This window comes from Orbicella faveolata, unplaced genomic scaffold (assembly GCF_042242905.1).
Source record: "Orbicella faveolata isolate gen_17 unplaced genomic scaffold, um_ofav_v1 contig_1, whole genome shotgun sequence".
Lineage (NCBI taxonomy): Eukaryota > Metazoa > Cnidaria > Anthozoa > Scleractinia > Merulinidae > Orbicella > Orbicella faveolata.
The window spans coordinates 1,135,359-1,163,271 of NW_028301536.1; the positions used below are offsets into that span (position 1 = coordinate 1,135,359).

The 27,913-nt window shown below is 38.6% G+C and overlaps 4 protein-coding genes across 4 annotated transcripts; 2 read left to right on the top strand and 2 right to left on the bottom strand.

Annotated features, from left to right (window-relative positions):
- LOC149117655 (acid-sensing ion channel 2-like) lies at positions 1–4,972 on the top strand. The gene is made up of 6 exons (XM_089272150.1): positions 1–939; positions 1,516–1,585; positions 2,302–2,361; positions 3,169–3,382; positions 3,776–3,867; positions 4,073–4,972. The coding sequence occupies exons 1-6, from the start codon at positions 58–60 to the stop codon at positions 4,207–4,209; spliced, it is 1,455 nt and encodes a 484-aa protein (XP_089128276.1). The 5' UTR covers positions 1–57; the 3' UTR covers positions 4,210–4,972.
- Positions 4,973–6,957: 1,985 nt separating this feature from the next.
- LOC110042673 (phosphatidylinositol 4-kinase type 2-alpha-like) lies at positions 6,958–13,339 on the bottom strand. The gene is made up of 9 exons (XM_089283775.1): positions 12,824–13,339; positions 11,505–11,705; positions 11,221–11,352; positions 10,510–10,663; positions 9,952–10,028; positions 9,745–9,841; positions 9,367–9,500; positions 8,556–8,615; positions 6,958–7,913 (listed from the first exon to the last, which is right to left on the bottom strand). The coding sequence occupies exons 1-9, from the start codon at positions 13,166–13,168 to the stop codon at positions 7,740–7,742; spliced, it is 1,374 nt and encodes a 457-aa protein (XP_089139901.1). The 5' UTR covers positions 13,169–13,339; the 3' UTR covers positions 6,958–7,739.
- A 1,023-nt stretch (positions 13,340–14,362) lies between these two features.
- LOC110042621 (uncharacterized) lies at positions 14,363–18,963 on the bottom strand. The gene is made up of 3 exons (XM_020747987.2): positions 18,824–18,963; positions 17,953–18,066; positions 14,363–16,424 (listed from the first exon to the last, which is right to left on the bottom strand). Exons 2-3 carry the CDS (start codon positions 17,956–17,958, stop codon positions 15,360–15,362), a joined length of 1,071 nt encoding a protein of 356 aa, XP_020603646.2. The 5' UTR covers positions 17,959–18,066; positions 18,824–18,963; the 3' UTR covers positions 14,363–15,359.
- Positions 18,964–20,710: 1,747 nt separating this feature from the next.
- LOC110042715 (uncharacterized) lies at positions 20,711–27,545 on the top strand. Its single transcript, XM_020748081.2, has 3 exons — positions 20,711–20,840; positions 25,216–25,261; positions 26,232–27,545. The coding sequence occupies exons 2-3, from the start codon at positions 25,256–25,258 to the stop codon at positions 27,162–27,164; spliced, it is 939 nt and encodes a 312-aa protein (XP_020603740.1). The 5' UTR covers positions 20,711–20,840; positions 25,216–25,255; the 3' UTR covers positions 27,165–27,545.
- Positions 27,546–27,913: the final 368 nt, after the last annotated feature.

The following is a 27,913-nucleotide window of genomic DNA, read 5'->3' on the forward strand; positions in this document are numbered from 1 at the left end:
GGTAATTTGCCACCTGTTTCAATTAATGTTAAGTAAGAAACTGCCTCATCTGTCAATATGGCTTTCAGTCTCCAACGAAATAAGATTCAAAGTCTCAATGAAAGTAGCGAGAACCACCAATCTGCACCTGAAAGTTTGAATTCTTTCGCAGAAGCCACTTCCTTGCACGGAGCTCGCTTCCTCCCAAGTAAAAATGTTTTTAGAAGAGTCATTTGGACGTTGGCTCTCACTGCAAGCTTCGGCCTATGTATTTATCAGGTTTACCAAACTATCGATGCTTTTTACGATCGACCTTTCAACACGAAAATAACCACGAAGACAGACAACGATGGTAGTGGCGTCGCATTTCCCGCCGTTACACTCTGCAATTTCAATATTTTTAACCAGCGAAGGTATAGGAACGACGCAAAACGTAATAATCTTAGCGACGAAGACATTGAACTTAAGATAAAAGCCATCGGACAAATGCTGTCAGGTTCAAAAGATTTCTACAGCGAAGAGTCCCGGAAACGCAATCCTGAGTTTTTTCGACGCACTTACGGCGAGATACCGGACAAAAATAACACTTTAAAGCTCTTTAGCCACGATATAAGGGACATGCTACTTCAAAGTTCGATATTCAATTCCTGTGTTATTAATGGAAGAGCGTGTGGGTCCAAGAACTTCACCTCGTTTACTAACACCGGTTTTGATCAATGCCACACCTTAAACTCCGGACATGATGGTCACCCCTTGATCAATGTCTCACTGGCCGGTGGAAAGGCCGGTTTGAAGCTATTACTGAATATCGAGCGAGACAGTTACGTCGACAATCCTATAGTGCCATTTGTTGGCCTTTCAGTCCTGGTACACGATCAAAGCGCCTTCCCCTTTATGGATCGGCATACGTTTGCCGTTCAGCCCGGGCTTCAAACTCTCTGCGCAGTAAAAAGGAAGAAGGTTTGTTTTTCATCTGAGTAAAGCTATCTCCTTAAATAACGTTAATTTAAGAATTCTAGTCTGAATGTTGTACATGCTAGACACGAGAAAGACCTCCCTCTTTCCGTTAGTAGAGTCGCCTTCTTCCCTGACTAAGAAAGATTGAGGCGACTATGCTCTCACAGTAGAGATAAACCTAAGTATGTCTAGCCAGTTCACGAAAATCGTTTGATCGACCATTATAGGTAAAGTTCCACGCCGAATAATTTTGTAAAGCTAACTGTTACAACTAATATCACAATAATTTTTACTATATTTAAGACCATAATTCTTCTTTATCGTACCTTCATCTTGCAAACCTGACCGCCTCGGCTAATCGCTTATGTATACCCGCCGGTACTGCTTAGTCCAGCCTCTAAGTTCAGCTAAAAGCTCGCAAATGGATGTAAGTATGATCTCGTAAATTTCCGTATTGGGCCTACATGTAGGCGAAGAGAAACCGTTTCATGTCTGGTCATTTAGGAAGTTATAGTAATGATGTCATAATGGCAATGACTTCATATCAAAATACTGTAACAAACTTTTTTCTTTTCACAGATAATAAACTTGCCGTTGCCATATTCAACTAACTGTTCCAAGGAAAACCTGTTTATATTTCGAGACACCCAATAAGAAACAATAAAGATAACTTGATGGGAAAAAATTAATACGAACGAAGAACTTAAAACTGTAAGCTGAATGATTCGATAGAGGAGTTCCATACTTTAATTTCATTTATTACATGGCTTGCTCCGTGAGCGGGCAAGATGGAGCTATCTTGCCTGCTCGGGACTACCGCCGTGTCCCGCAAGAAAAATTTCTCTGAAAGCCATATAATAAATCCTTTATTGACCAAGCTTGTTCGGTCAAGATGGCTGGATATTGGCCTCGTTCTTTTTTTGCGGGTTTATGGGCCTCGACTCCGTCTCAGTCCATAAACACGCAAAAAAAGAACGAGGCCAATATCCAGCCATCTTGACCGAACACTTGGTCAATAGCCCATACATGAATAGAAGTAAACAAAACCGGGAGATTATGCAGCCTTGTACATTATGGTAAAAATAGAGATGCCTTGCTAGAAAACACAATTTGAACTATCATTGCTTCTCAACAAAATCATAGTTACTCTCCATTGAATGATGTTGGATTTCATGTTGCCTAAAGGCGTCACACAGTAACGTAACGCATACGATTAGGCTAAACTTATGTATCAACTAGTCAACCTTTTTTAAAGAAGGTTTAAAAATTTCGAGAACACTGCGCTACATGCACGGTGTGTTAGATCAAGAGAGTTACTCTGGGTAAACACAACGCACTAAGCTAAGCCTATGAATTCTTTCCCAGGTTTGAAGATTCCAGTTTGCGCCTCTAACGACTCCGCATTTTGCGCGTATCCCGAAACTGGTAAGCGTAGACTTTAATTTATTCTTTTGGGTGTGTGCTACAGGAGAGGAGAATGGAATTATTAGGAGAAACAGCGTAGCATAAACTAAGGTTAGGCAAGGAGAATTCGTTGATTCATTGAGAAGATTGAGTGTCAATTTGAGTCATTTTAAGACATATTTGGGAATGTTCTACAATGTCCGTTAAAGATAAAGATCGAGCATGCATTGTAAGAATCTTTTTCTTTCTTTTTAGTTGTAATCAATTGATCAGTCGCTGTCGGTTAGTTCGGTTTCGTCGATCGGTCAGACAGTCAGTCAGTCAGTCAGTCAGACAGTCAGACAGTCAGTCAGACAGTCAGACAGTCAGACAGTCAGTCAATTAGTCACTTAGTCGGTTAGACAGACAGACAGTCAGTCAGTCAGTCAGTCAGACAGTCAGACAGTCAGTCAGTCAGTCAGTCAGTCAGACAGTCAGTCAGTCAGTCAGACAGTCAGACAGTCAGACAGTCAGTCAATTAGTCACTTAGTCGGTTAGACAGACAGACAGTCAGACACTCAGTCAGTCAGAAAGTCAGACAGTCAGACAGTCAGACAGTTAGACAGTCAGACATTCAGTCAGTCAGTAAGTCAGTCAGTTAGTCATTAGTCAGTCAGTTATTAGTCAGTCAGTCACTCAGTCAGACAGCAAGGCACTGAGATATGGTCACTCGAAATGCAGTACCAAAAATATGACTATATCAACCAGAATTAACCGTCAGTGACAATCAAAATTCAGCTATAAGGCAAGCACATATTTTTTGAGGCTGAATTTACTACTTTTGTTTAGAAAATTTTGGTACATCGAAGGAGAAGGATGCCTGTAAGAAAAGCTGTTCACAGCCTTGCGAGCACACGGTATACCAAACGTCTTTGTCAAACGCCGGCCTACAGAGGAAAGTTTTCATCAAGAAACTCAGTTCTTCTCCGAACGTAACTCTGGATTTCCCACTCTACGAAAACTTCCTGAAGATGTCAGATTCTGAAAAGAAGGAGTACATAGAGTGAGTTTGTTAAGTAGCTCAAGGTTTCAGGATTTGGTTCAATGGACTGCGATACCAATTATTAGTAGATGGATTCGTGTTCGGTCGTCCTCCACGTCTTGCCAGACAGCTTCCAACCAGTTTGGATTTTTAGCAAGTTTTCAGTTCTATTCACAGCAACATTTCTTCATTAATGATAGGGCCCACAATGAGCACAGCAGTGCTATGCAGTATTTAAATTGATTGATTGATTAATTTAATAATTAATTTACAGGCTTGTGCTTCTTATTCAATGATTCATGATTCGACCATGATGGTCTTGTATATGTTGTAAATATTTGCTGGGTTATAACCTAAAGTATACTTGGCACTGACGTTATCAACAAAAGTCCCTTTTTCTTATTTCTTTTACAGTGATAACATCATTTCCTTGAACATATACTTTGAGGATCTCAGCTACGACGAAATAGAACAAATTCCAGTGTTTGAGATATGGACTCTAGCGTGTAAGTAACTTTGGTAAAACCGTCTTAGGCAGAATCTTCCGCTTATCAGCCTGTGCTAATTACAGCCAGAGAAATGGATCGAAAGGAACAGTAATTGCGAAATTGGAAATGCAAATGCAACCAAACACTTTGTTATGCCTTAAAAACGAAACACTGTAAAAACGGGTAGGTGACCCAATAATCGATTTTATTATTTTTCTTTCAGCAAATCTGGGTGGAAATTTTGGCCTCTTTCTCGGTATGAGTATCCTCACAGTTGTTGAATTCATCGATATCGCCTTCAGAAGAATTTACTTTACTCTTTTGGAAAAAGCAGGAAGAAGAAGAGTGAGGGAACAATAACAACGAACAAACAAACAGACATTGTGAAGATGGCCACAACTTTTCCACCAATTGACTGGTGTGATGCCAATATTGTAACATCATTTGAAAAAGATTTGTAGTAGTAGGAGTAAATTAGAGTGTAATATAATTGTTTGAGGACATTCAGATCAACACAGATACGTAATTTTAAATTAAAAACATACTGCTATATTCTATGCCAATTTTCTATACCCATGCTGAATCTGAGGTTCCCAGTTTAGGTTTTTGTCTACTTAAACTCCTAAATATTTAACAAAAAGTTTACGTTCAATATTATTTACATGAATATTGGCAGTCTTCCTTGTTGATGAAATTAACGAGTAGTTTTTTTTTTTTTTTTTTTTTTTACAGACAGCTTGTTAGTGGCACAATACTTCAGTACTCCACGCTGAGCTGGGGTGCTGCTTACAGGACAAAACTCACGAGAATACGCACTAAGAAAGGCCAATGGGTATGGGGTGTATTCTTCACTCGTAAGAAAAAAATCGACTAAAATTTACTATAACTTACTTGAAATTTTCGATAAAAATAATATCTACAAGATGAAGATTGCACTCTTTTTGTTCATAAAATTCAAAATGATAAAAAAGTATTCCAGCTGGTTTCTCTGGTACTGCACCAGTCCAGAAATCCGACACCACAACACCAGGTATGCATCAAATCAAAACTTCTATAGGCCAAAAACAGCAACTTGATATGGACAATCTGGATTCCAATTTTTTGCATCAAAGATTTGGGAATCAGTTCTCAGCTTAAAAAACGTACGATAAAATTCCGTTAAAAAGCAGTGTAAGCAGCACTTCTTATTATAAAATACTCAAAAAATAGTTAATAATAGTCATTTGTAGTACTGTCTTATATTTTTTTGTAATGTTTTTCGATAATGTATTTTTCTGTAAGATACGCCGCGTCGCCCAGTTTTAAGAACATTGGTGAGAATTTTAACTTCTCACCTACCTTAATGAGCAAGGGAAAAAAGACGACCGACCCAATGGTGGCTTTTCCACAGCACATTATAATTAGTGGGATAAATGATCAATACGGACGCGATCTTACAAGCAAAGACATCGAAGATAAAAAATCCAACAACAATGACGGAAAAATGGAAGAACTTAGATCGTTCGCACAAAATACAACTCTACACGGGGCTAGATTGTTGTTCGCTGGTAACATTTTCAGAGTATTGCTATGGCTGTAGCTGTTATAGCGTGCTATAGTCATTCAGTTGCTGCTATCGTTTCACCTGTGTGAGTGAATCTAACAAACGACAATTCAACATTTTGAAGACATAAGCTATGACGTCACTGAGCAGACTCCTCTGTATGAGACCTGGGCTCTGATTGGTTAGTGTTACAATTATTTGTTTACAGGACATGACATCACCCTGAGTACTGAAGAAAAGCATATTTCTGTACTAACAGGCGTAACCGCGAATTACGGTCATTCGGAACGGCGAGATTTAGACTTCTGAATATGTCAGGTTAACTTCGGATTTTTCCGGACATATTGCCCTCCAAAGTGAGTAGTATATGGAATATTAAATGTAAAAATAGCACCAACTCGGGAAAAAAAATCCGAGTTCCAGATGGGATTTGAACCCACGATCCTCCGTGATCTAGCCGAATGCTCTAACCACTGAGCTATTAGGGACTGCATGGCGAACAAGGAATTCTGAAACTCAGATTTTTTTCCGAGTTGATGCTATTTCTATATTTAATATCTCCTAACTGCCCTCGGAAATCTTGGGAGCAAGTTTGGAAAGAAAACCTCGGGTGATGTAGATCAATATTTAAACGGTTTTAAAGAAAATTAAAGGAAGGATCACAATCAATAAAGATGTCAAATTGAGATCTATGGTACAACTGCTCTGGACTAAAATATAACTGGAATCGAGTAATCGCAGTCTTGGAAATATCAATTGTCAATCTAATTTTAACGTAAAGGAATCTAACATGCCAGGATATGAAATTTAAAATGACAGAAGCGCTTTTTCTTTGTATTAATCAGATGTCCAGATCTTCCTCATTAATACTATCTGATTGTTTTGAATACGTGTTTTGTCCACAATGTTTTCACGCTGAAATGAAACATCTGTAGCAATCAAGTGCTGTTGTTCCTTAATTTCAACGATTCCGGCTATCTTCACTAAGCAAACAGCGTATTCTAGCACTAATTTGTTGCCTTTTTTTCATACAGGAAACTTGGAGGAACATTCGGTTTCTTCCTCGGAATGAGTCTTATCACTGTTCTGGACTTCCTGGCTTTTATCTTCACTGAGGAAAATTTTGAACTTATTTTAACCAAAACAGAACACAAGAGTCATCACTATGGGGAGCTGAGTATCCTTGGTGCGGGTTGTCGCAGTTATGGCACTGCCCGTGCGAAGAGTAGAAAGAGAGTTACGATGAGAGGGTTTTTGACTACAAAACCAGCTACGTGTTTTCACCATAATTATTGTAACTAATCTTGAAAACTTAGAAGTGTGATTTGTTCCAGTCGAAAGGCTGTTGTGCAAGTATTCAGTCATGACTCATTTGAGTACTAATTCTTGGCAAAGAACAACGAAAGAAAACAAACTGCCTGTTGGAAACACTAAGGGTATTTAGGACTCCGACTGGGCACAAACTATAGGTCAATGTATTTTCCAGCCTGTCCCTTAATCTCAGTTCAAAAGGCGTCACATTTTTAAAACAATTCAGCATCGCAGCTGTAGAATATAACACACAATTTAACAGAACAAAGATCTATTTATTTGGCTGATTTGTGAATACTGTTCATATCTATCCACCTTCATATCCTTCCCTCAACAGAACTCTCTTTCTGGTTTTCTTGGTAACCCAAAAACGGACAGGTTACCATTTCCATTTTTTTCTAAACTATTAAATTTCATTTACCTAAAAATTCTCGGCCACTTTTATCCCAAGATGTGGCAAAAATTTGAATGATCATGTATGCTTATTCACTATTAAATTCTGTCCATACGTCCAATATCTCGTCAACGTGGACCACTACTTATTGCCATTTCTCCAGGCATTTGTACAAAACAACGATCCATTCGTAAATATATCAGCAATTGCGTGTTGTTTATCTCATTAATCTGACGCAACGCAACGCAATGAATTTGAATTCGTTTCTTTAACACGAATTTTAGGCTGAACTAGAACGAATTTTGGCCTTAATTCGTTCAAATAAATCTCTTAATCTTCTTGACTCTACAACACAAACCAAACTTGGCCAAATTACTAATTCTAATTTTGAAATCTTACGTGGGAAATCTTAAAATTAAACAGAAGAGCTTCATTCGAAGCAATGCTTAGGGGTCGACATTTAAACGTTTGAGCATTCGCGCTAAGTACATAGCACCAGACCCCACCGAACACGATATTCAGCACTAGGCTACCAGGAGCCAAGTAAGAATACTGACAGGTTTCTTGTCAGCTTATGGCTAGACTTTCTTCTCACTTAGTCCATTCATCCTCACTGAATCAACTCAAAAGATCATCTGAGGGTTAGCACCATGAGAAAAATGGCGATCTGTGCTGAAAGCTCTGGGTGAATGCGTGACTCTGACTTCTTAGCCGATCTCCATCGACGATCTTCTTTCGTTCCACAATAACAACAGGCATCTGAACAAGCTGCAGTGGGGATTTTTTGTCTCGCAGAGCTTGTGTTAAGTTTAATACCTAAAAAGTAATAAAATTGAAAATCACTGAGAACTCTGTAAGCAGAATCAACTGAGGTCTCTGGTTTTAGTGTGAGGATTTCCTAACAAATAATAATAATAATAATAATAATAATAATAATAATAATAATAATAATAATAATTAAAAAAACTGTTTGCCTGGGTACTTTGAATTACAGTGTATAGCCATCAAACAGGCTCCTGAACAGGCTCCCGACGAGGGCGATGCAGGCGTTCCATGATACCAGAATCTGGTACCATGATCTGATTGGGTAAATCACTGATTGTCGTCTGCTTTGAGATAAATATTAGCCAGATCTTTGTGAATTGGGGTTGACGGGCCTACACGACTCCTACGTTCTCTTGCCGTTCCGTCTCTCGACCAAGAAAATTAAAAAAAAAAAAAAAAAAAAGACAGGCAGATTGGCGCCTCCACCATCCTTCCTTGCTTCGTTCGACAAACTATTTTCTCCGCGCTCGTCGGGAGCCTGTTCGCAGGCTACTGGAACTAGTATTCACCATACTTCAAAAGCTGAACTAATCTACCCTAAGTTACAGTGACAAATGAAAAATGGGGTGGGGCTGCTGCGACAATGAAGACAAAAATAGACTAAAAGTAGTTTAAAACATACACATGTATTACCTGTCCTCTTAGAACTGACATTTGCCGCTCAAATAAAGATTTGTCAAAGCCTTTATCCTCCTATAATAAACACGTGAGCAAATATTGTAAATTAGACTGTATCTCTATGCATTAATCAACATGTGTAAGATTGAAAATAAAGTAAACAATAAAAGCACTTTTTTACAAGTTCACCACAAGAGTACGCCATTTCCAAATTACCTTTAGCCACTTTCTCAAAGCGAGTCTTGGTGCCCATCCTTTCATATGAAACTGAGATTTCATTCACATGCAAATTAAACTCATTTTCATATGAGTGGTTCTGCACCAGGACTCGCTTTGATAGAGAGGCTTAAGGCAACACATAAATCGGCTATTCAAACAAAGTTTGACAATAAACTTGTCATTCATTCCAATTCAACTCACTAGGGGTATTTCTAACCCTCCCCCCCCCCCCCCCCTTTCCCTAATTCCCCTGAATGGATGCAAAGCAAAGGATTACCCTGCAGTGTTAAATCCACCGGTACTTATTTATTCGTGGGGCAAAGAGGGCTACTGTAATGGGAAAGTGTCTTGCCCAAGGACAAAACACACTGACCCTGACCAGGTCTTGAGCCCGGACCTCTCATTCAGGACTTCAGCACTCTGTTAGGACAATAGCCTTCTCATACCACTGACTCTTAAGATGTAAGTTTTTAATCATCTACTGTATGACATCTCATGGTATTCATAACCCGATACACACTGAATTATTTTCCCCCCTTTCAGACTACAACATGCGCATATTTTCAATTCAAATCCACAAATAATAGAACAACTGACAGGAACACACCCGAAAAAGAAGGTACAGGTCTTCTGTGAGGTCTTGAACAAAATTCATATCTGCTAGTTGAGGTAAAACAAGGTCTGATATCTCATCCATAAATGGCTCCTTCGCTTGTGGTAACCACGCCCAGTAAAATGGGTCTGTCAAGAAAAAAATGACTAAATGAAACACGATTTATATACGTCCGCAGACAGTCGCAACATAGTGTACATGTAGCAGGAAGTTGTTTTTTTACTTAATTGACAAAGACTGAAAGGATGAAAAATAGTGATTCACCAGAGAAAAATGTACAGCAACTGGAAACAAATTGATCCTGGACTTGTGTCGTTACTTCAACACAAAATGTGCAAATTAAATGCACTCTAGATTATGCCATGAACTTACATGCTCTCCAAGAGTCTGGATGCTTAAAAGGGAATGCCAGTCCATTGTCAATAGCAGCAACATATATTTTAGGAGGATCCACATAATCCCAGTCTCCCTGCATGGAAAGAATTTAACAGTTTACAAATCATTGACACCAAATGTACTATTCAGAAGTATTCATTTCTTTCTTTCTTATGAATTGACATGTAGTTAAAAAGTCCTCACTCCTTCTTCTCCTTCAACTTGTCGATCCACTTCCGGAGTCTTTTCATAGTTTATAAGCCAGTTGTCATTTCCCCGATCTAAAAGAAAAGTTAATATATCAGATACAGCTGTAAAAAGCCAAATTCGGTACTTTCGTTATAATTTTTCTTCAGTTTGCTGCATTTAAGGGAATATTTGTCAAAAGGTCAAAACAATAAGGAAAGTGACCAACTTCATCTCTAGTCAGTGAATGTTAAAACAAGTTGTGGCAAGATTGTTCTCAGTTTGGAGTAAAAGTTTCCTTCACTGAACATTAGCCTTTTTGCATCTCATCTTTCCGACGAGGAGTGAGGAAAATGTCTAGTTCAAACACCTTTTCAAATTATCTACCTGTTTGATGGGAGAGAATCTGTCTAAATATGCACAGAAGCAGGAGAGAGGATAGGAAGAAAAAAACAAAACTACATTGAAGAATGAAAGGATAAATGGATGAACAAACAAACAAATGAGGCCACTAATAAAAATCTTTTACCAAATGACAAATTACTGTAGATTGAGACTCAGCAGCCCATAGTGTACCTGTATTCCTAATAATGTAATCAAGACAAACAAGTTTTTGAAATTGAAATAGAAAATCTTTGTTAGTAGCAGCAGGAAGTGGTTCCACTTCCATCTTTCTGAGGTGAAACTCGGCATCTTTGTAGCCTTCTACAAACAACTGAAAAGATCCAAGCTGAAAAATAGAGAAAACAATAACACATTAAAATCTTGCACAGAGACAATGTAAGCTGGACAAGTTTTAGACTGGAAAAACAAGTGCCTTGGACAAAATATTGAGTTTGACACTATGATAACAAATGACATACAAGAAACAAGAATATTTAGCTACTGCATGTCTGTACATGTAACTCTATGAGAACCTCTTATGTCTGACGTACATGTACATACAGTAGTGTACAACATGTAAGATAGAGACTGAATTTTTTCCCCTTCAATTAATACGACAGACATGTACATAATATCATATGATTATGTTCAATGCACAATGTCAGCTTGTGAGCCATAGCACTACAGGAAAGGAACTAGATTCAGGACCTGTACCTTACTGTGCAAAAGTGAGAAAACAAGGTTTAAAAGGTCTGTTGCTCTGGGGGAAAGCAAAACATTTCAGGGCAGGTTTGAGGGAGGAAGTATTTCATACTACAAGATAGTACCTGTAAAATGGACCAATTATACTGAGTCTACATGCTACATGTAGATGGTTTAAATTATTTAATGCTATGGACTTACCTTTGGAGGGAGACCAGCTTTAACATGTTTTCCTAATGTATCAGGAAACCTTTCTGTAGCAAACTTTTTTGACCTTGCCTTTGCACGATCAAATGCTGTGTAATTAAATGTTTCACTTGCAAGCCTAACAACCTAAAATTAAAGGAATAATAATATTTACAAATAATTTTTATAACCTGTATAATTGTGCATACAAACATGATACATACATGTACGTTCATGAATCTAAACACATTGTACATGATTTATGTGCACCTATAAGTTACATAATTTGCTTCTGTTACCTTAGTTTTTGGCACAATATTAAGTCCAAGTTTTTGATCCACAAGGCTTGCTCCAGCTTCAGATAGATATCCCTGGTTTGGAATTAAACAATTCCTACCAAAACAACATGGGCAACAGATCTTGTGACACCATTTTGTCCATTTAGGGTTTAGATGGCCATAAGGTTCTTCATCTTTGGGTTTAAATACACCTATCTTTTTCTGTGAATAGACCAAACAAAAAGAACACTGAACTATGTACATTTACACACTATATCTACTTAATTTACAGTGCATTCGAGTGGTATTCTGTGGAATATCCCACAAGTCACTTGGATGTTCACAGTATACTGTACATGCAAGGGACAAGTGGGATATTCCATAGTATATCACAAGAGAGCATTGCATAACTATTTATTACCATGCATTATAATATAGATAGGACCCTGCGCACACTCTGATTGGTCAAAAACCATTGCTTTATCAGAGTATAAAACAAGGCATGTTTTATTGTTTTTCGGGACATTACCTCTATATCATAAAGCAAATGAAGAAGCCTAAGCTGTGTATTACATTGTGATAAAACACTCCGGACATCTGAGAACACTCGAGAAATGTAGAAAACACTCGCCTGCGGCTTGAGGGGAATGATAATGGGCAGACACAGCCCTAATCATATCTTTTAAACTGCCAGAGCTAAGGAAATACAGAAATGAGAAGACTTAAACAACTTAGAAGTTCAAGGGTTGGCGAAGCGTACAACTTTAATTGAAGGAATAAGTGGAACGGGGAACATCTGTGAGGGAAACGTAAGTTACCAGAAAACTTGCAAATAATTTAACATACCCCAGGAAAAAAAAACCAAAAAACATTGATTTATTGTCCCCCTGTCTGAGTTCAGAGTCAATCCCCGAAAAAGAGATTTAACATGAAAAGTTGTTATGTAACTGCAAACAAATGATATTAATTAATGAGAAAAATTAATCATTGCATTTGGAAAATTTACACTAAATTAATAATACATGCCAAAGATCCATAGTTTTAACAACAACAGATAAGTTGTGACAATGGTTGCAAGGCCTTAATGAGGCTTCCAGAAAATTTCTTTTAACTCGCGAGGCTCATATCTTGAGATGTACACCTTGAGCAATTAGTTTGCAACTAAAGAAACCGGAAATGGCTCAACTTTGACACAACCAGCCACCATATCAATTACACAAACGATTTACGTCTCTCTGTCTCTCTGTTTTGGGACCTCTGCACTGGGCTGTGCTGAGGCACGTTTGTAAAAAGGAGACAAAGGTTGACACAAAGATTCTCAGAGATTACAGAAATCTTACCCCTTCCTTATCCTTTACGAAGTAACTTCCACTGGAACCTTGGTAAATTCGTTCTGGCAAAATTCCCACATCAATAGCTTGTTCGGCGGAGTGAATTATCCCAGTAAACTCTGGATCATCAAAGTGGTTTCCCTGGTATTCAGTGTCACTGTGACTGTCCATTCGTGATCGAGATCTGCCAAGTAAGGGTCTTTGTTCAGAAGTTCTATTATCGTAATGCGAGCCGCCAACGATGGCTGTACTGTAGCTCGCCGGGTCGGCGTGATACGGCACTACATCGGGCCCATTTAGGCGGCCGTCTGAGACGAAATCAATCAGTGGACGCCCTCCTTCGTTACTTGACATCTAAATCTTTAATTCGAAAGCCCTGTTTAGAGATTTTCCAATCGTTTTCAGAGCATTTCATTCGTAGAAATCGCCGCTAGACGTACTATTTTGGTTTCTTACATTGTCATGATTTCATCTCATGACGCGCATGGTTTATTGTAGTTTTAGGGCTGCCGCTGACTGGTTCACGGAAGTGATTGCTCTTTCGATTTCGCTTTCCTGTCAAATGTTTTCCAGCAAATATTGTTTCCTAAGAGACAAAATTAACCCAATTCTTGAAAAAACTTAAGCAGTTGACGCTTCTGTGCGAGGGAAGCAAATTTCTATAGCTGGTACAATATTACTGTACATGTGCTTGTTTTAACACAATCACTGCCTCCACTAAACTTGAGTCGCTATATATGCCAACGTGGTCAGACATTTTAAAGAGGCTCCCCGCATGTTTATAAAAACGTTTCAGTCTAACATTTTATTTTCAAGATATCTTAACCCGAATTTCTCCTCCATAAATTTGCCATTGCTAATTAAATTCCAAAAACCCTCCTGGCAAACGTTACCACCTTACAAAAATTACCGCTAGCAGCAAACGTGGAGAAAACCGGTTGCGCACAGATTACAGGATGATTTACTCTTCCTGATATTAAGTCCAAACAGACGCTGAAAGTTTTCAGCACAGACCACAATGAACTTACCTCTCCTCCGACAAGCCTCAAGGAATTTTTCTGCAGTTTTGTCGGCGTCTGTATTAAATACGACGTTTTGTTGCGGCGTCCGTGAGTGGAAAAACAATTGTCAGTCGTTTATGTAAATAATTGCCCAGTTGGCCATTGAAATGCAAAGCACCTTGCAAACCTTGCCTGCTCATATGTGACAATTGGAATAATTTGTGTTTAGAATTGGCTTCGCTTCTAGTAATCTGAAGGTAAAACTTTGAACTAGGATCGACTTTAACTCAGCTGACCCTCCAAAAACTTAATCTACATTTTGAACTGAGCTGTTTGGATATGCACGCGCAATATTCCGGCTTCCATTACGTCTGCAGTCGTTAAATTGAACTGAAACAAGATATATTTCATACTACCAGGCGAATAAAAACGTAAAACAGCCGACTATAACACCTATAACAATACTCGAATTAATCGGAATGAAAGCTGAAATTAACGAGAGGCATTTGATTTTGCGCCCTGATTTTTTAGTTTTACTTTTCAGCTGTTGTTTTTTTCCGTTTTTTTTTTTTTGTCAAGTTTTTGAAATGAAATGAACAGCCAATACTGGTAATATTGCTTGTAGTGTAGGCGTGCTCGAGGCCCCCATAAGCTGTATCAAGGAACGAAAGAAAAATGTAAAAGATACTTTTCTCTATCTTAGTAGATAATCTTTAATTGATGACGTTATGAAAAAATTGAAATAGGGGAACAATTACTCCATAGTATTTAAACCATCCGATAGTTAGAGAAGATGTTAGTCCAGTTTATATTGTAGGATATGCATATGCCTAAATTTATTCCCTGAATGTCAGTGGTGATCAATATCAGTCAGGGAATGAATGAATGAATCGTTTCCGTATTCATGGGCAGGTAACTAGTACGTCCATTCGTTTTGAATACCTATGTAGGCTCTAGGGTAAAATAGAGGTTCTTGTTGTTGCAAAATCGCAGTTTTAATTCCCTTTTTTCGTAATCTTTCATCATATACATTTTTATGTCATAGAAACTTAATTAGAATAAGTAATACAAACGTTAAAATCACATAATTTATAATGTTGAGAAAACTTCCTTGGAAAGATTGCTTCCTTGGTGTCTAACATTCTGTCTCAAACATTTAAGTCAATCCCCGACCCTCCCAAGTGCCACATACCCTTGCAGGTCCCCGTGCATATACGGTTAAATACGAGAGTATCTCCCCCTCCCTTGGTTTTTTAACTCTGTTATAGAGAACCTTACAATACAGTGCAATAACAGTGTGTTTAAATTGACGTATGATGCAGATTCATCTCATCGCTAGCTATGGTAGGGAGCTGGCGTCTGCTTATTACTGTCCAATACATTTATACAGCCATGACTCGTACATTTCTGTCTAATAAATACTGGAAGGACGTGCTAATAAACCATCGGATTCGTGAGTTTTGAAATATATAGACGTGATTTGCAAAGAAAAAACTCTTTTATCGCAACTAGCGGAATTTAAGAATTAGTTGTTTACATGTAGGTCAACTCTGAACATCGTCATCTTCATCACTATCGTCACCATCATCACCATCATCACCATCATCCCGTGAAGCAATCTCGCGATAAATGTAGGGGTACATTTGACATTCACAACACGATCTTATCTCCTGAGTGTATTGCTCCCAGACTTCACTATACACAGTTTTTCCCGTAAGGGTGCTCAGCTGACTGTCGAGCTCAAACCTGCCGGAAAATCGCAAGAACGACAGCTGTAGTGTCCGCTGCAAGCAAATTCCCATTTTTGCTGCACATTGGCGGTCTTTGTCACGACAAATCACTTCGTTGATGAAATTCGGAAATCGGTCGCCGCCCAGCCGAGTGGTAGCCGCACATTCGGTGCATAACCGATGTAGATTTGAGCCGTCTGGTATCGTACCCCGCCCTTGACACCCACGGATTCGCGTACCTGGAGACGTGGGAAAGCTCCTTTTCATACGTTGTAACTTGAAGTCGTATTCCGCTTGATCGGATCGCCGCTGGTCACCGCTATGAATAAGACGCTTCGTAGTCGCTGGCGTTTTGACTTCGGGAGTTTTCGTAGGCTTAGTCGTGAGTTCGGAGCTCTTCGCTACAGCTTCACGCGAGAACGTTGTCAGATCCTCAAAGCCACAGGCGTCGGTCTCATTAATAGCTGTGTATCGTTTGATAAATCCTCCAACAGACTCTAACTGTACCAGCAGTTCTTGTTTAGTCCTACGCAAGCACACTATGGCGCCAAGTTCGTCTTGGACGCGAGAGACCTTTGTGTGGTTAAGGCAAATTTCCGGACTTGTCGTCGAAGGAACAGTTACTTTTGTAGTAGGTCTAACAAATGGTAGCGAAGGTTTTGCTGTACCTATTTTCCACGGGCGTCTATATCTTGATCGTCTTGTCCTTCTAGTAGTCCACCCTCTATATACCTGATGTCGTTTAAAAAGTTCCCGTAGAGAACTCGGATCTCGGTTGGTATCTTGGCTGCCATCATCTTCAACTGCCTGTGAGTAATACCCCCGCACTATAAGAATAGACGTAAGCAGTAGAACCAAGGGCGCTAGTATTGTTTTCGTCTGAAACACAACAGAGTTCAATATTAGTAAAAGAAAAAAAAAAACTTTATATTAGGCTGTTTAGGTGCAACTAGAAATCGTTTTTCTGCCTGAATGTCAGGAAGCAGAGCCAGAGACGACAAGCAAGGGCTTATGACTTTTATCTGAGTCAAGAACAAAAGGCCATATAAATGTACACAAGCTATAAATTGGCTCGAACGAGTAAAGGAACTGGCGTTTATTCGGCTTTCAATAATGAATGATTGTGTTAGTGATCGCTTAATACTGTAAAATGACATCATAATCAGCGGCGCTAGGGATCGTCGCACGTCAGACGCAATTCGTCGATGACATCAATGAAAACAATAAGTAATCAATGCTTAATCGATGGGTTATCGGCTGATTAATTAGTCAATGATTATTGCCGATGATCAATGAGTAATCGATGAATAATCGATAGGCCACATTGATTACATCGATTTTTCATTAAGAGATTAGTCATCGATATAATCACGGTCAACACAAACCAGACCAAATCGAAAATATATATAGAAAAATAACGTCCTCAAGGAATAACGACGGCATCTGAAGCATCAGACACGTTTACTTCGGGAACCCGCTGGCGCTTGATGTTTAACCAGAATTTGACGTCCCGACAAGTACATTTCCCCTTCCCCAATTTTTATCGTCGCGAACCATTCACGCAAAGATTTATACAAATGTGCAACATAATAATGCATGTGTAATTAACGAGTAATCAATGGTTAATCAATAGGCAATCAATTGGTAATCAGTAGCATCAATTAATAACCAGTGACCTAGAAAGATGAGTAGTGGTGCCATCAATGAGTAATCGACAGGCACAAAGGTTTTGGCCATCAATTAGTCATCGATTGTTCATTGATCATCGGCAATAATCAATGACTAATTAGTTGATTACTTATTGATTACCCATCGATTACTCCTCGATGTCATTGATATCGATTAGTTACGTCTGAGGTGGCACGCGACAGTGTCAGGCCTTAACGTGTGTCGCGATATAGAGCAAACTAAGGAAATCTACTACTCCACGGGGGGAATGAGGGCACTTCCGTACATATGCTTTATAGATAAGTGTCGCTGTGAAGGGTATGGCTTTTAGGCAGTTAAGTCTGTGACAGAGTATAAAAATCAGAGAAGTGGCCAGTGTATAAATAATTTTTTCTAGAGCAGGGTTCTCTACCCAGGATTCTATAATAGAAATTGAAAATCGGAAGTGACGTTGTAAGATATTGGTTTAATCAGTTAGTGTATGTTGGACTACAATCGTGATAAAGTTTCCGCATGAAAAATAGCTAGTCTGGGATGGGGTAGTGGTTTTGGCGCCTAGTCTAGAATAGAGTTGCAAAATCAAGCTGATCATGGTCTAGTATAGGGCAAGGCTCTCAGTGTCCCAGCGGCACACCCCACCAAAAGATTTACAGAGTACCACCCCCGCGAAGTTTACCAAGCGAATTAGCTAAAGGAACAAGACCGGATGTTATAAGTATGGCTCAGAGTGGAGAAATACCTTCATTGTGCAGCGATATCAGCTCGCTAAGCAAGACAGTCAGGTTTTCTCAAGCAGGTTTTCTGTTTTCTTTAGGTATTGGGATGTTAGGTCAAATCACCATAAATATGATCACTGCATATATAAAAACCAACAGAAGGTCAATTGAGAGTAAAACTATTGAGTGAGCAGTATTATTAACTATTACAAGGAGTAATAGGCTAACATTAAAACAATGTTAAGTCAATTAACGACGTACAGAGCTTTCTAAATGTGTTGTGACCTTAACGAATCGTTTATTGGGTGGTAAATTTGCACCACTCCGTATCTGAGTTTTTTACTAAGTTTGACCATTTTTGAGAAACATGTTACAGAATCTAAATTTAAAACAGTCTGGGTCATTTTCTAGACAAACATATGCTATCTTAACATGGTGTCAGTCTGTCCTCGCCATACTACCATCAAAGGATATACTATGTGGATTTCTTGTCTAGTGATTTTAAAAATAAAACTATGGATAAAAGAAAAAGTTGTCAAACTATCTTAGGGTGCTTTTCAATTGAGTGTGGAAGGTAATCAGGCAATTACTTTGGTTTTGGTTTTGGCTTTACTCCGGTTTGAAATTGGCCGAGTAGTCTAATTGGTAAGTAATTGGTTTGGTTTTGGTTTTACGACACTCAGCTGAAAACCGCTCTAAAGGGCAATTTAAACGTGTTAGTGAAGTCCGAGGTTCCTAATTTTACATGTTCACTAAGCTCTGAAATTAAGGTTTTTGTCCCAGTGAATCAATCTTACTACGTTCTTGTGATGCTATATAAACTGAACAGAAGTTTGATTTGCCAATACAGGCTGTACCTAACCTTAAAAATTAAAGGGCAAATTTCACTCTTACCTGTCAAAAGTTTGTAGTTACGTCCTTGTTAGACAAAAATAACCTCGGCTTATCGAAGATTATTATAACTATCGCAACCTTTACAAACACAGAATCGTTACACCGGCTCGCGACAATGATATGAAAAACAACCTTGACTTTATATGACGTTACAAAAGGAAAATCTATTTTCATTTTTTTGCTAATATTTTATTTTCAAACAGGGGCTATACTGACAACAACAGAAGAAGTAATATCACTTTCAATTGAACCTAATATATAATGTTTTAAGCAATATTTAGCTGTCAGTGTGACATATTACATATGAATGTGAGTTTTACGTATTAAGATGGCTGTCGCCGATCAATGGCTGGAGTTGCTTCCATTTTCTTTAGTTTCCTGTCCCTGTACCACATCTCTTGCACAGCTAATTCTTGCACAGTTTGAGAGAACCCTTGAGAACGAATTCAACTGTACCAAGTACAGAACAATATTTAGTCAGGGTCGAATTTGAAAGTTTCCATGAATCCATGTTTCGAACGCAAAGCAGCGATCATCTAGAATCAAAGCTAGAATACCTTTTGATATTCAGTCGTTATAAACAAGAAAAGAGGTCACTTTTTGAAAATTCAGAGAGTACATGCAGGTCTTAATTGGCTCTGACATTTTATCTTCCATTCATTAGGACAGTTGACAATCTAGGCTAGATTAAAAACGCTTTGTGGATTAAAATTTCATCTACCCTATTGGGTAGGAAATACTAGTACTTATGTTTGTTGTTGTTTTTGTTTTTTTTTTACGTACAATTGCCACATCCCTCGTTCTTTCGCAACGATCACCGAATGGTACCACCTTTCTGAGATCACGGCAGAGTTGACCTCATTTAACGATAAAAATAATAAAATGTCAACCTCTTTAAAATTATGTTCATATTTACTTGAATAAAAAAGGTTTGTTTAAGTTTGATGGTTCAAACTTTGAAGTCTTGTCGACGCTTTTCATTAAGTCCCTCTCATTCAAGTGATCGGTATGTCTTCCTTGGACGTGAACATCAGTTCACGACTAATATTCTTGGACTCTGACCATCACGTGATTAATGAATTTTCTCTGAAGTTCATTTGCCAGATGAACGTTCTTTCAAAACCACCAGTCCTTGCTAACTTTGGCCATTGTTTTAATTTACACTTCATTAGATAGTACTGTTATCTTATGTAGGCAAAAAACATGAAGGACATTATAAACTAAACAGGAAGAAGGATACAGGAAATTGTGGAGACGTTTGGAGGAGAATTGGGGATTTCCCTTGGAAAAAGACAAATTTAGGTTCTCTTAGATGCCATTTCCTGCTGTTTGGGAACTCTTGGAACGAAATTAATATAATTTCAATGAAAGATTTAATTTGCGTTTGGCGATATATTGAGGGAACATATATACATGACGTTCGAATTTCTTTTGACGTCAAAGCCGCCATGTTGGTGTTTGCAAACATGCAAATTTCTCTCTTTGGGGAACGAGTTCTATTCTTATACCAAGATTTTCTATCGGTTGGAAAACCGATTATGACTGCTGCAACTGCAGTAAAAATGCTCAATTTCGGGCCTCAGTGCGTAAGGGACCCTTGATTTGAATTTTAATATTTACTCGCCAGTTACAAAAAGCATTTCTAATCATTTCACTGCCGCTGTTTGTCCGCCGATTTAGCACGAAAGTCACGAAAGAAAAATATATTCTAGAAAAGTCGAAAAATAGTACTGTATGACATAAATAGCTAGAGCTATGATTTTTCTTTATACCTTTTACGGCAATGCCTATAAATAATGCGCAAATGTCATATCAGATATTTTGTAAGAACACGAGAAGTCCCTCTTGACTTGTGGCGTAGTCAATATTTGTTGTTCCATTAGTTTAACTAATAATACAAGAAACTGGTTTATTTATTGCAAAGTAGGTATACTGAAAAGCAAATTAAGGTGTTTAGTTGTGTCGTTCTCAGTGTCTGTTTAATGAGCTAAAGGAAATCAAAACCTGACTAGAAAAGGTAAGTGAAACTTGTTACTGTAAATATCCGTCCTCAACAAGACAGCTGCCGAGTGGCACGAAATGTTTGCGGGAGTTTGATTTTGCGGATCGGCGAAAGACTTGTTCTTTTTGCTAGGTATTGATTTTTGGGATTTTCATGTTTTAATTGGAATTAAAATATTTCTTTTCCTTTTTTTATATAAAACTATGTGCAATGACAATTAAGTCAAAGAAAATGTAGAGAATCAGTGTCACTCTGTCGCAATTACATGATCTCGTCCTGGTGATGCTGATTGCTCCAGCGATAGATCAGCAAAAACTACGGCACCATCTGATGCATTATCCCTCGATATGCCACTGGCATTTTTTTTCCACATCGGTATTTAGCCAGTAAGATTCTACATGTGATGTTCGTACGTATAATTTCGCGGATGGAGCGAATTTTTGCGGGAACTTTTATTGACACGAACTTCTTTTGCGGATCGTGAAAATACCGCAAAAATCGAAAAAATTAGTAACCGCAAAAATTTTATACCCCACGGTATGAATGGTCACTTGTCACTTGTATTTTCACGGTAAACGCACGAACCCTTAGGCGAGTAGGATATTCCATGGTATATAAAGAGAGATCGTTACCCTTACCCCGGCAGTGGAACGTAGCCGGCCAAAAGGATTGTGAGGTCTGGGAACAAGACTGAAAAACAACAATTTGTAGCCTTTCCAGTTTTGATGACGTCAGGTGTCATATTGGCGCCATTTCCAAAATCATTAACTCAGCTATGCACGTGCTCAAGAGGTAACCGTGTGTAATATAATAAAATTTCATGGTTAGTCTGAGATAACAGTAGTATATTAACTGTTCAATGATCGTTCCAAACTGATATACATCGTTGGGAGGGAATTTATGAATATTTGAGAGTTCAGATCAATAGGTTGTGTTGTACTGAGGGTTTACAACCATGTCTGTAGAAAATCAAAGAGTAACGACGTGACGCAAGTATATATTGCTAGCTGGAACTAGACAAACAAGTTACTGGACAGTTATGACGTCATCCACTAAAAATATCCATTTAAACATCTCAGTTTGGCGCCAATTTCTAGAAGCTAATTTCAGCACGGTTGCATTTATAATTGGCAGATCGGTTTAAATGCCTTGAAAGATTTCTAGGAGATCTCTAATTTGTCACAAATTATGGAACGTTTAAGGATGTTTCAGGGAATAAATTTGTTATTAATTTCCTTCAAGTTTAACAAGGTTTGTCTGGTTTCTGGGCTTACCCATTTTTTTTCCATTTTCGTTCTGTCACGATTGTAATTTATGTGGGATGGAGAAGTTGATCAGGGTTCTAATTTGAGGATATCCTTGAGCTATGAGGTTTAAGACACTGAAGAGGTAACAATCAAAAGCAAAATTGAAGAAATGTTGAATTAAAAACGACGACCCAAGTTTTCTGTTATTTTCCAAGGCGTGCCATGCGTAACTCTCTCAAAGTTTGGCTGAATTGCCGCTGGTCATATTTGCTATTTTGATGGAGTCCCCTCTTATTGGTTTAAGGAGTAATTGAACCTTTTAACTTTTCTGAAAAACTACATTTTCATCACGCACTGCAGTTTCAACAAAACTCTTTGACTTCGTCATGTCGAAAAAAACTCTGAGTTCACCCCTTTCCTACATTCAAAGAGTCATGATTCTGGTGAACCCGGCGTGATTTATTGTTATGATGGCAACAAACGTGATGTTTTTTTTTTTGTTTTTTTTGTATATTAATTTTTGCACTAAGCGAAGCAACAAGGTTAAAATCACTTCAAACCGCTTAAAATTACTATATTGGCCAAGCTTTGAGCTTTGAATTTATTATATTGTTCATTTCAAGTATCATTTCTACTCCATAGGGTAATTCTTCTTAAAACACGAAAAGAAATTTCCTTGCTATTAACTAACATTGAACATTTCGGGGGAGGTATTTCAATACTCTCTTCAAGTCTCTGAAACAAACAGTAGATTTGCAAATTAGTGAAGGCATTTATGAATAATGCTTGGGTAAAAGGACTTCAAATAGATATTGATTTAATTTTGTAATAGGGAATCAGATATTTACAGCCTCTTTGTAGTTTATGTCTAATGCGAATTTGCGTATAATCCAAAATATTAAGCACAGACGCAAAATTCTTCTCAAACTTCCTGCACTTTCCTACAGTCTCACTTCAGCTTGGTAATCTTATCACCTTAATTAACCACTGAAGGAATTTGCTCAGGGTAGAATTTAAAAGTTTTCACTTCAAATGCCTGCCTCGGGGGTGAAATTAGCTATTCTGGCACGTAAACACATATTGTTTAACTATTCTGTTTCGGCTTCAGAGCAGTGATTATCGCTGTAAAATTCTAAAGTCGTTTATATTTTTGTTAATTTATAGATTGCTTTGACGTTTTTCACAAATGTGAGGTTGTTCGGACCTTTAACTGTTTAGTGTAGTAGATTCTCTTACTTTTTTCAGTTTTTTCCTGATTATTATTGCTTCGATGTATTCCTGAACCAGATGCCGTTTACTTTTTTGGTGTCGCAATATTCGGAAGCAAAACTCTTTGTTATGTGAATTCCGTTTACGTGATAGTTTAGTTGCTTTCTGTCATGTTGTTTGCATTTAAACCTTTCAATTATAGCGCAGTGTTATGGTGCGAGTACTCTAAATGTGCAAATTTTCGCTGCGAGTGGAGTGATAAGTAACCAGTTTTAATTAAGCAGAATATAGTGGAACGTAAATAACCGAATTCTATTATTCATAAACATAAGTTGCTTTCACATCTACCGAGGGCAACTGGGCAACACTGTTTACAGCAGCAAAAACATTCAAAAAACGTCAGGATAAGGAAAACGTGGCCGACAAATGCTTTATACATGTAGTTTTCATCCAGATTTCGGAAAATTGCATGGTAAAACGCATCCACTCAGCGCTCATTTTTGGGTGTATAGTGTTTAATCAACATACCTCGCCATTAATTTGAGAACAGAATTCGATTTAACTCAATTTAACTCCACCGCGCGTTTATGTAGTCTTTTGGCATTCTGGTATATGGGAAGCGAAGTCCCAAAATACCATAATGTTAAAAAGACTACATAAAAGCATGGGTTACCGAGACGTGAGGCTAGAGCTCCAGCCAGGCCTGGTCAGGGTCGCCATTTTGTATTCTTGGGCAAAACAATTTACTATCACGAATTCTGGCTGAAGAAAAATAAAAAAAATAAAAGGTTACAATAAAGTCTAATATAGACTAACATCATCTACTAGCACTTAAACTTTGACTAGAATCTATGTTACGGTAAAATACTAAGGCTAAGTAATCAAGGCGTCGTGCTTTATGTAATTTCTCAGTAGTAGTTCTTCTTTGTGATGTAACAGAACTACAAGGCAAGGAATTTTAATGAGAAGACTTATCCAGAGTTGTGATAATGCTGAGGAAAAATTTCCAATCATCTGGCCGGAAAAAGATAGTTATCTTTCATAAAGTTCCAAAGCAATTAAACAATATTCATGATAAACTGTCGTCGTTTGACTTGATAAGGAACGTAATATGTTCAAGATGTACTTGAATATGTTATCCTTGACTGTTGCTGTATGATAAAAAGGTTTGGAGGTCAGTGCTATTAATTAAAGATACAATGTGTTTAACGCTGGCTCTATCAGAATTCTTTTGAATATTCTTAGCCTGATGATATGGCGTTGTTTGTAATCTGTCCACAGCCATTTTGTTTTTGCTCATTAGTAAAATGTGAGCAAGCGACAAATAACCCTCCATTCAATAAAAATAACCCTCCATTCAATTCCCGGCGGGATTGGTGATCGCATCCTCAACGATGGGTGGGAGGCGCGGTGGCCTCATGGTCAGTGCGCTCGTCTCCGGATGGAGCGGTCCGGGTTCGAGCTCTGGCCGGGGACATTGTGTTGTGTTCTTGGGCAAGACACTTTACTCTCACAGTGCCTCTCTCTACCCAGGTGTGTACCGACCAACTTAACGCTGGGGGTAACCCCGCGATGGATTAGCATCCCATCCAGGGGGGAGTGGAAATACTCTTAGTCGCTTCATGCTACGGAAACCGGGATGAGCTCCAGCCTGATGGGCCAGTTGGCTCGTATGTAGACTTTACCCTTACCATCCTCGACGATGTAAAACAAACAGGAAGGTCTGCGAACAAATCAAATTGGATGCACGTAGGAATATTCGTGGGGTATGTGTTCTGCGTGATGTCAGCGTCTTGAAATAGACACGGGTATTAAGTGGTTTGACGTTAGTCACTTTAGTTTTGGACGTACATTTGGTTTGTATGCAAACCAACATCTGGCTCTACTGTATATTACTGATAACACCAATGACGAATTGGTTTGCTTTTACTTAGGTTACTTTATTGCGTTGGATTCTACTGTCTTATTGCTAAAATGAAGGTATGTATTAATTAGTTAATGAACCTCAAACTGTATATAGGCCAGTGACGTTCATGGGCTTGGCAGGAGCTAACAAATTTACATGGTTGTCTTCATCTTTCTCAAATTAAACCCTGCTCATAGCATATAGTCTTTTTCAATACGACTGTTATAAGACTAACCTCAAAGGCGTGTCATTTTGCCCAGCACAACAAAAGTTCATATATTCTGAGCCAATCATAACTCAAACGAAAGACATACAACACCGCATCAAGAGAAAGAAAAAGAAGGTGATTTGTTCATTAAAAACAAAATAAAAAATCGATTGTAAAGCACTCTGACACGCAAATAAATCAATGGTGGAGGTGACGAATGGACGATAACGTTAACGTTTTAGTGGGAGATTGACAAAACATGTAGAACAAGTATCGGTTTTGAGGGATCTTTCGACAGAGAAGGGGTTAAAGATTCTCCAAGAATAAAATAGCTTGTGCCGCGAGGATACGTCATGGCACCTCATAGTATCCTCGCAGATCATGTCATTCTGAAGAGAAAGAGATTTTCTTAATTTTTAGAATATAGCTGCTCTATACCCGCATTTGGAGCTGAGCGTGAATTATGTTTTATAGATATACACGGCTAGAAATTATAGAGTGCGTACGTCCCGGATGCTGCATGTGTTGTCAGTGCAATCTCAGATGTAATTATTTTAGCTTTTTCATGGTAAAACCAAATAGACCATGGTGATCCTATGTTTTCTAAATGAGAAAATAATGCACTCATGTTTTGAGGTCTAGACCTCGGCTGCCGAACGCAGATTTCCTAGACCTCATTCGTGTATTATTTCTTAGAGAATATGAAACGCCGTCTTCTATTTAGTACATAGAAGTTACTTTATATTTATGAACAAGATTAAAGTACTGTTGTAATGTGTCACTTGGTTTAACATCTAAGTTACTTATATATCACGGTATTACTTTTCTTTAAACAGACGTTGATCACATTATCCGTCATTTCTGTCTCCATCTGCTTCATAACACTAAAATGTTCATCTTCTTCGCTTGTCGATCCTGACGAGGAGTACTGGCGCGATCCACTACCCTGGCCAAGGGCTCATAGGATGCCAATCTCCCGGCGTCCTGTGCGGCATTGGCCTTGGCGAAGGAAGTTCGTGAAGCCAAAAACAACGTCTGTACCGGCAACATGGGCTGCAATACCTGGTCCTGACTTTTGCCGGAACCACACCAAAGTATCTCGAGTCCAAGACGAGCCAGGTCCTATTGTATGCTTGCGTAGGAATGTCACAGAGCTAATGGAGCAGCTGAGGACCGTAGGGGGCCTTATTAAGCGGTACATGGCTGTTACAGTGATCGACGCATGCGGGTTTGAAGATTTGACCACTATCACATCACCAACAACGACAACAGCAGCAGGAACCACACCGACTTCGAGGACGCCACATACACATAACATTGTAAGGCGTCCAGCTGATGAACGAGATTCCGAAACTGGAGCCCAGCGTCGCAAAAGGAACATTCCCACGTCACCAGGCACCATTTTTCGCGGGTGTCAGGGGCGAGGTACAATACCGGACGGTGCTACTACACATAGATTATGCACCGAGTGTGCGGCTACAACTCGACTGGAGAGCGATCGATTTCCGACTTTCATCAACGAAATTGTTTGCCGCGATGCTGACCAGCAGTGCGCTGCCAACATGGGATTGTGCATCCAGCGAAACCTACAGCTGCCATTCTTGAGATCAACCGGTGATTTCCAGTTTGACGCTTCTTTGAGCAGTTTGACAGGGAAGACTGTGTACAAGGAAGTTTGGATTGAATATACTCAAGAGATAAGGTCGTGTTGCGAATGTCAAATGTACACATTTCTCTATAGCGAGATTTCATCAAGAGATGATGACTGAAAAATTAAAGGACTCAGTAACGGGATTTTGAGATATTTTGGCCGCGTACAAAATTACTGTTAAGTTGAAGGAAACCTAAAAATAGTAGTTTACTAAGATATAAAAACATCGGAGATAACGATACGCCATAAAGGAACAAGGATGGTTGAGGATGGAGAAGATTAACACGGATTACAAACGACGAACTCAAGACATATAGCCTAAGCTTTTAATTTCAAGATGAGCGACGTAACTCCTTTTACCATATTACGTAATCTGTCTGCCGGCCATAGATTTCAATAGATTGCCGGCTTAAGAGCTTAAAACTGACAGTATTTTGGTTACTTTGTAATTCTTCTGACGTGGATGAGATAACTAAACTTTATTGCATTTTCCATCAAATGACTTTCTAAGCTGACTTATGTCCAAACTGGGAGTGAGACAGAATTGCTATCAAAAGATTTCAACCGCTCTATCTTAAAATTATTATAATACTGGTAGGTTCCTTAGTTACTTTATTTTCCGCACTATACTCAACTATTGCGTCAAATGGGGTCCAATACATAACGTAATGGATTAACCGCAAAGGGAAGTTTATTTGACTGAAAAGGAAAAAGTCGAACACATTTAATGGAAGATGGCGTTTTTGTAGAATACGTCACAAACTCAGTGCATGCCTGCTGCTTGTGTGACTGAAGTTGATCTTCTAAATGGGAATTCTTTTCAACAGTTTGAGTATCAATACATCTTACGCGTTTGACATTACCCAA

Excerpts from the sequence above, each read along its gene's own strand:
- LOC149117655 (XM_089272150.1), top strand. The coding sequence starts at position 58 with ATGGCTTTCAGTCTCCAACGAAATAAGATTCAAAGTCTCAATGAAAGT. Across the intron at positions 1,586-2,301 it reads GTTTATATTTCGAGACACCC|GTTTGAAGATTCCAGTTTGC; the intron begins AATAAGAAACAA and ends ATTCTTTCCCAG. Across the intron at positions 2,362-3,168 it reads TTGCGCGTATCCCGAAACTG|AAAATTTTGGTACATCGAAG; the intron begins GTAAGCGTAGAC and ends ACTTTTGTTTAG.
- LOC110042673 (XM_089283775.1), bottom strand. The coding sequence starts at position 13,168 with ATGTCAAGTAACGAAGGAGGGCGTCCACTGATTGATTTCGTCTCAGAC. Across the intron at positions 10,664-11,220 it reads AAGCTGGTCTCCCTCCAAAG|CTTGGATCTTTTCAGTTGTT; the intron begins GTAAGTCCATAG and ends TCTATTTTTCAG. Across the intron at positions 8,616-9,366 it reads ACCTGTACCTTCTTTTTCGG|GAGGATAAAGGCTTTGACAA; the intron begins GTGTGTTCCTGT and ends TGTTTATTATAG.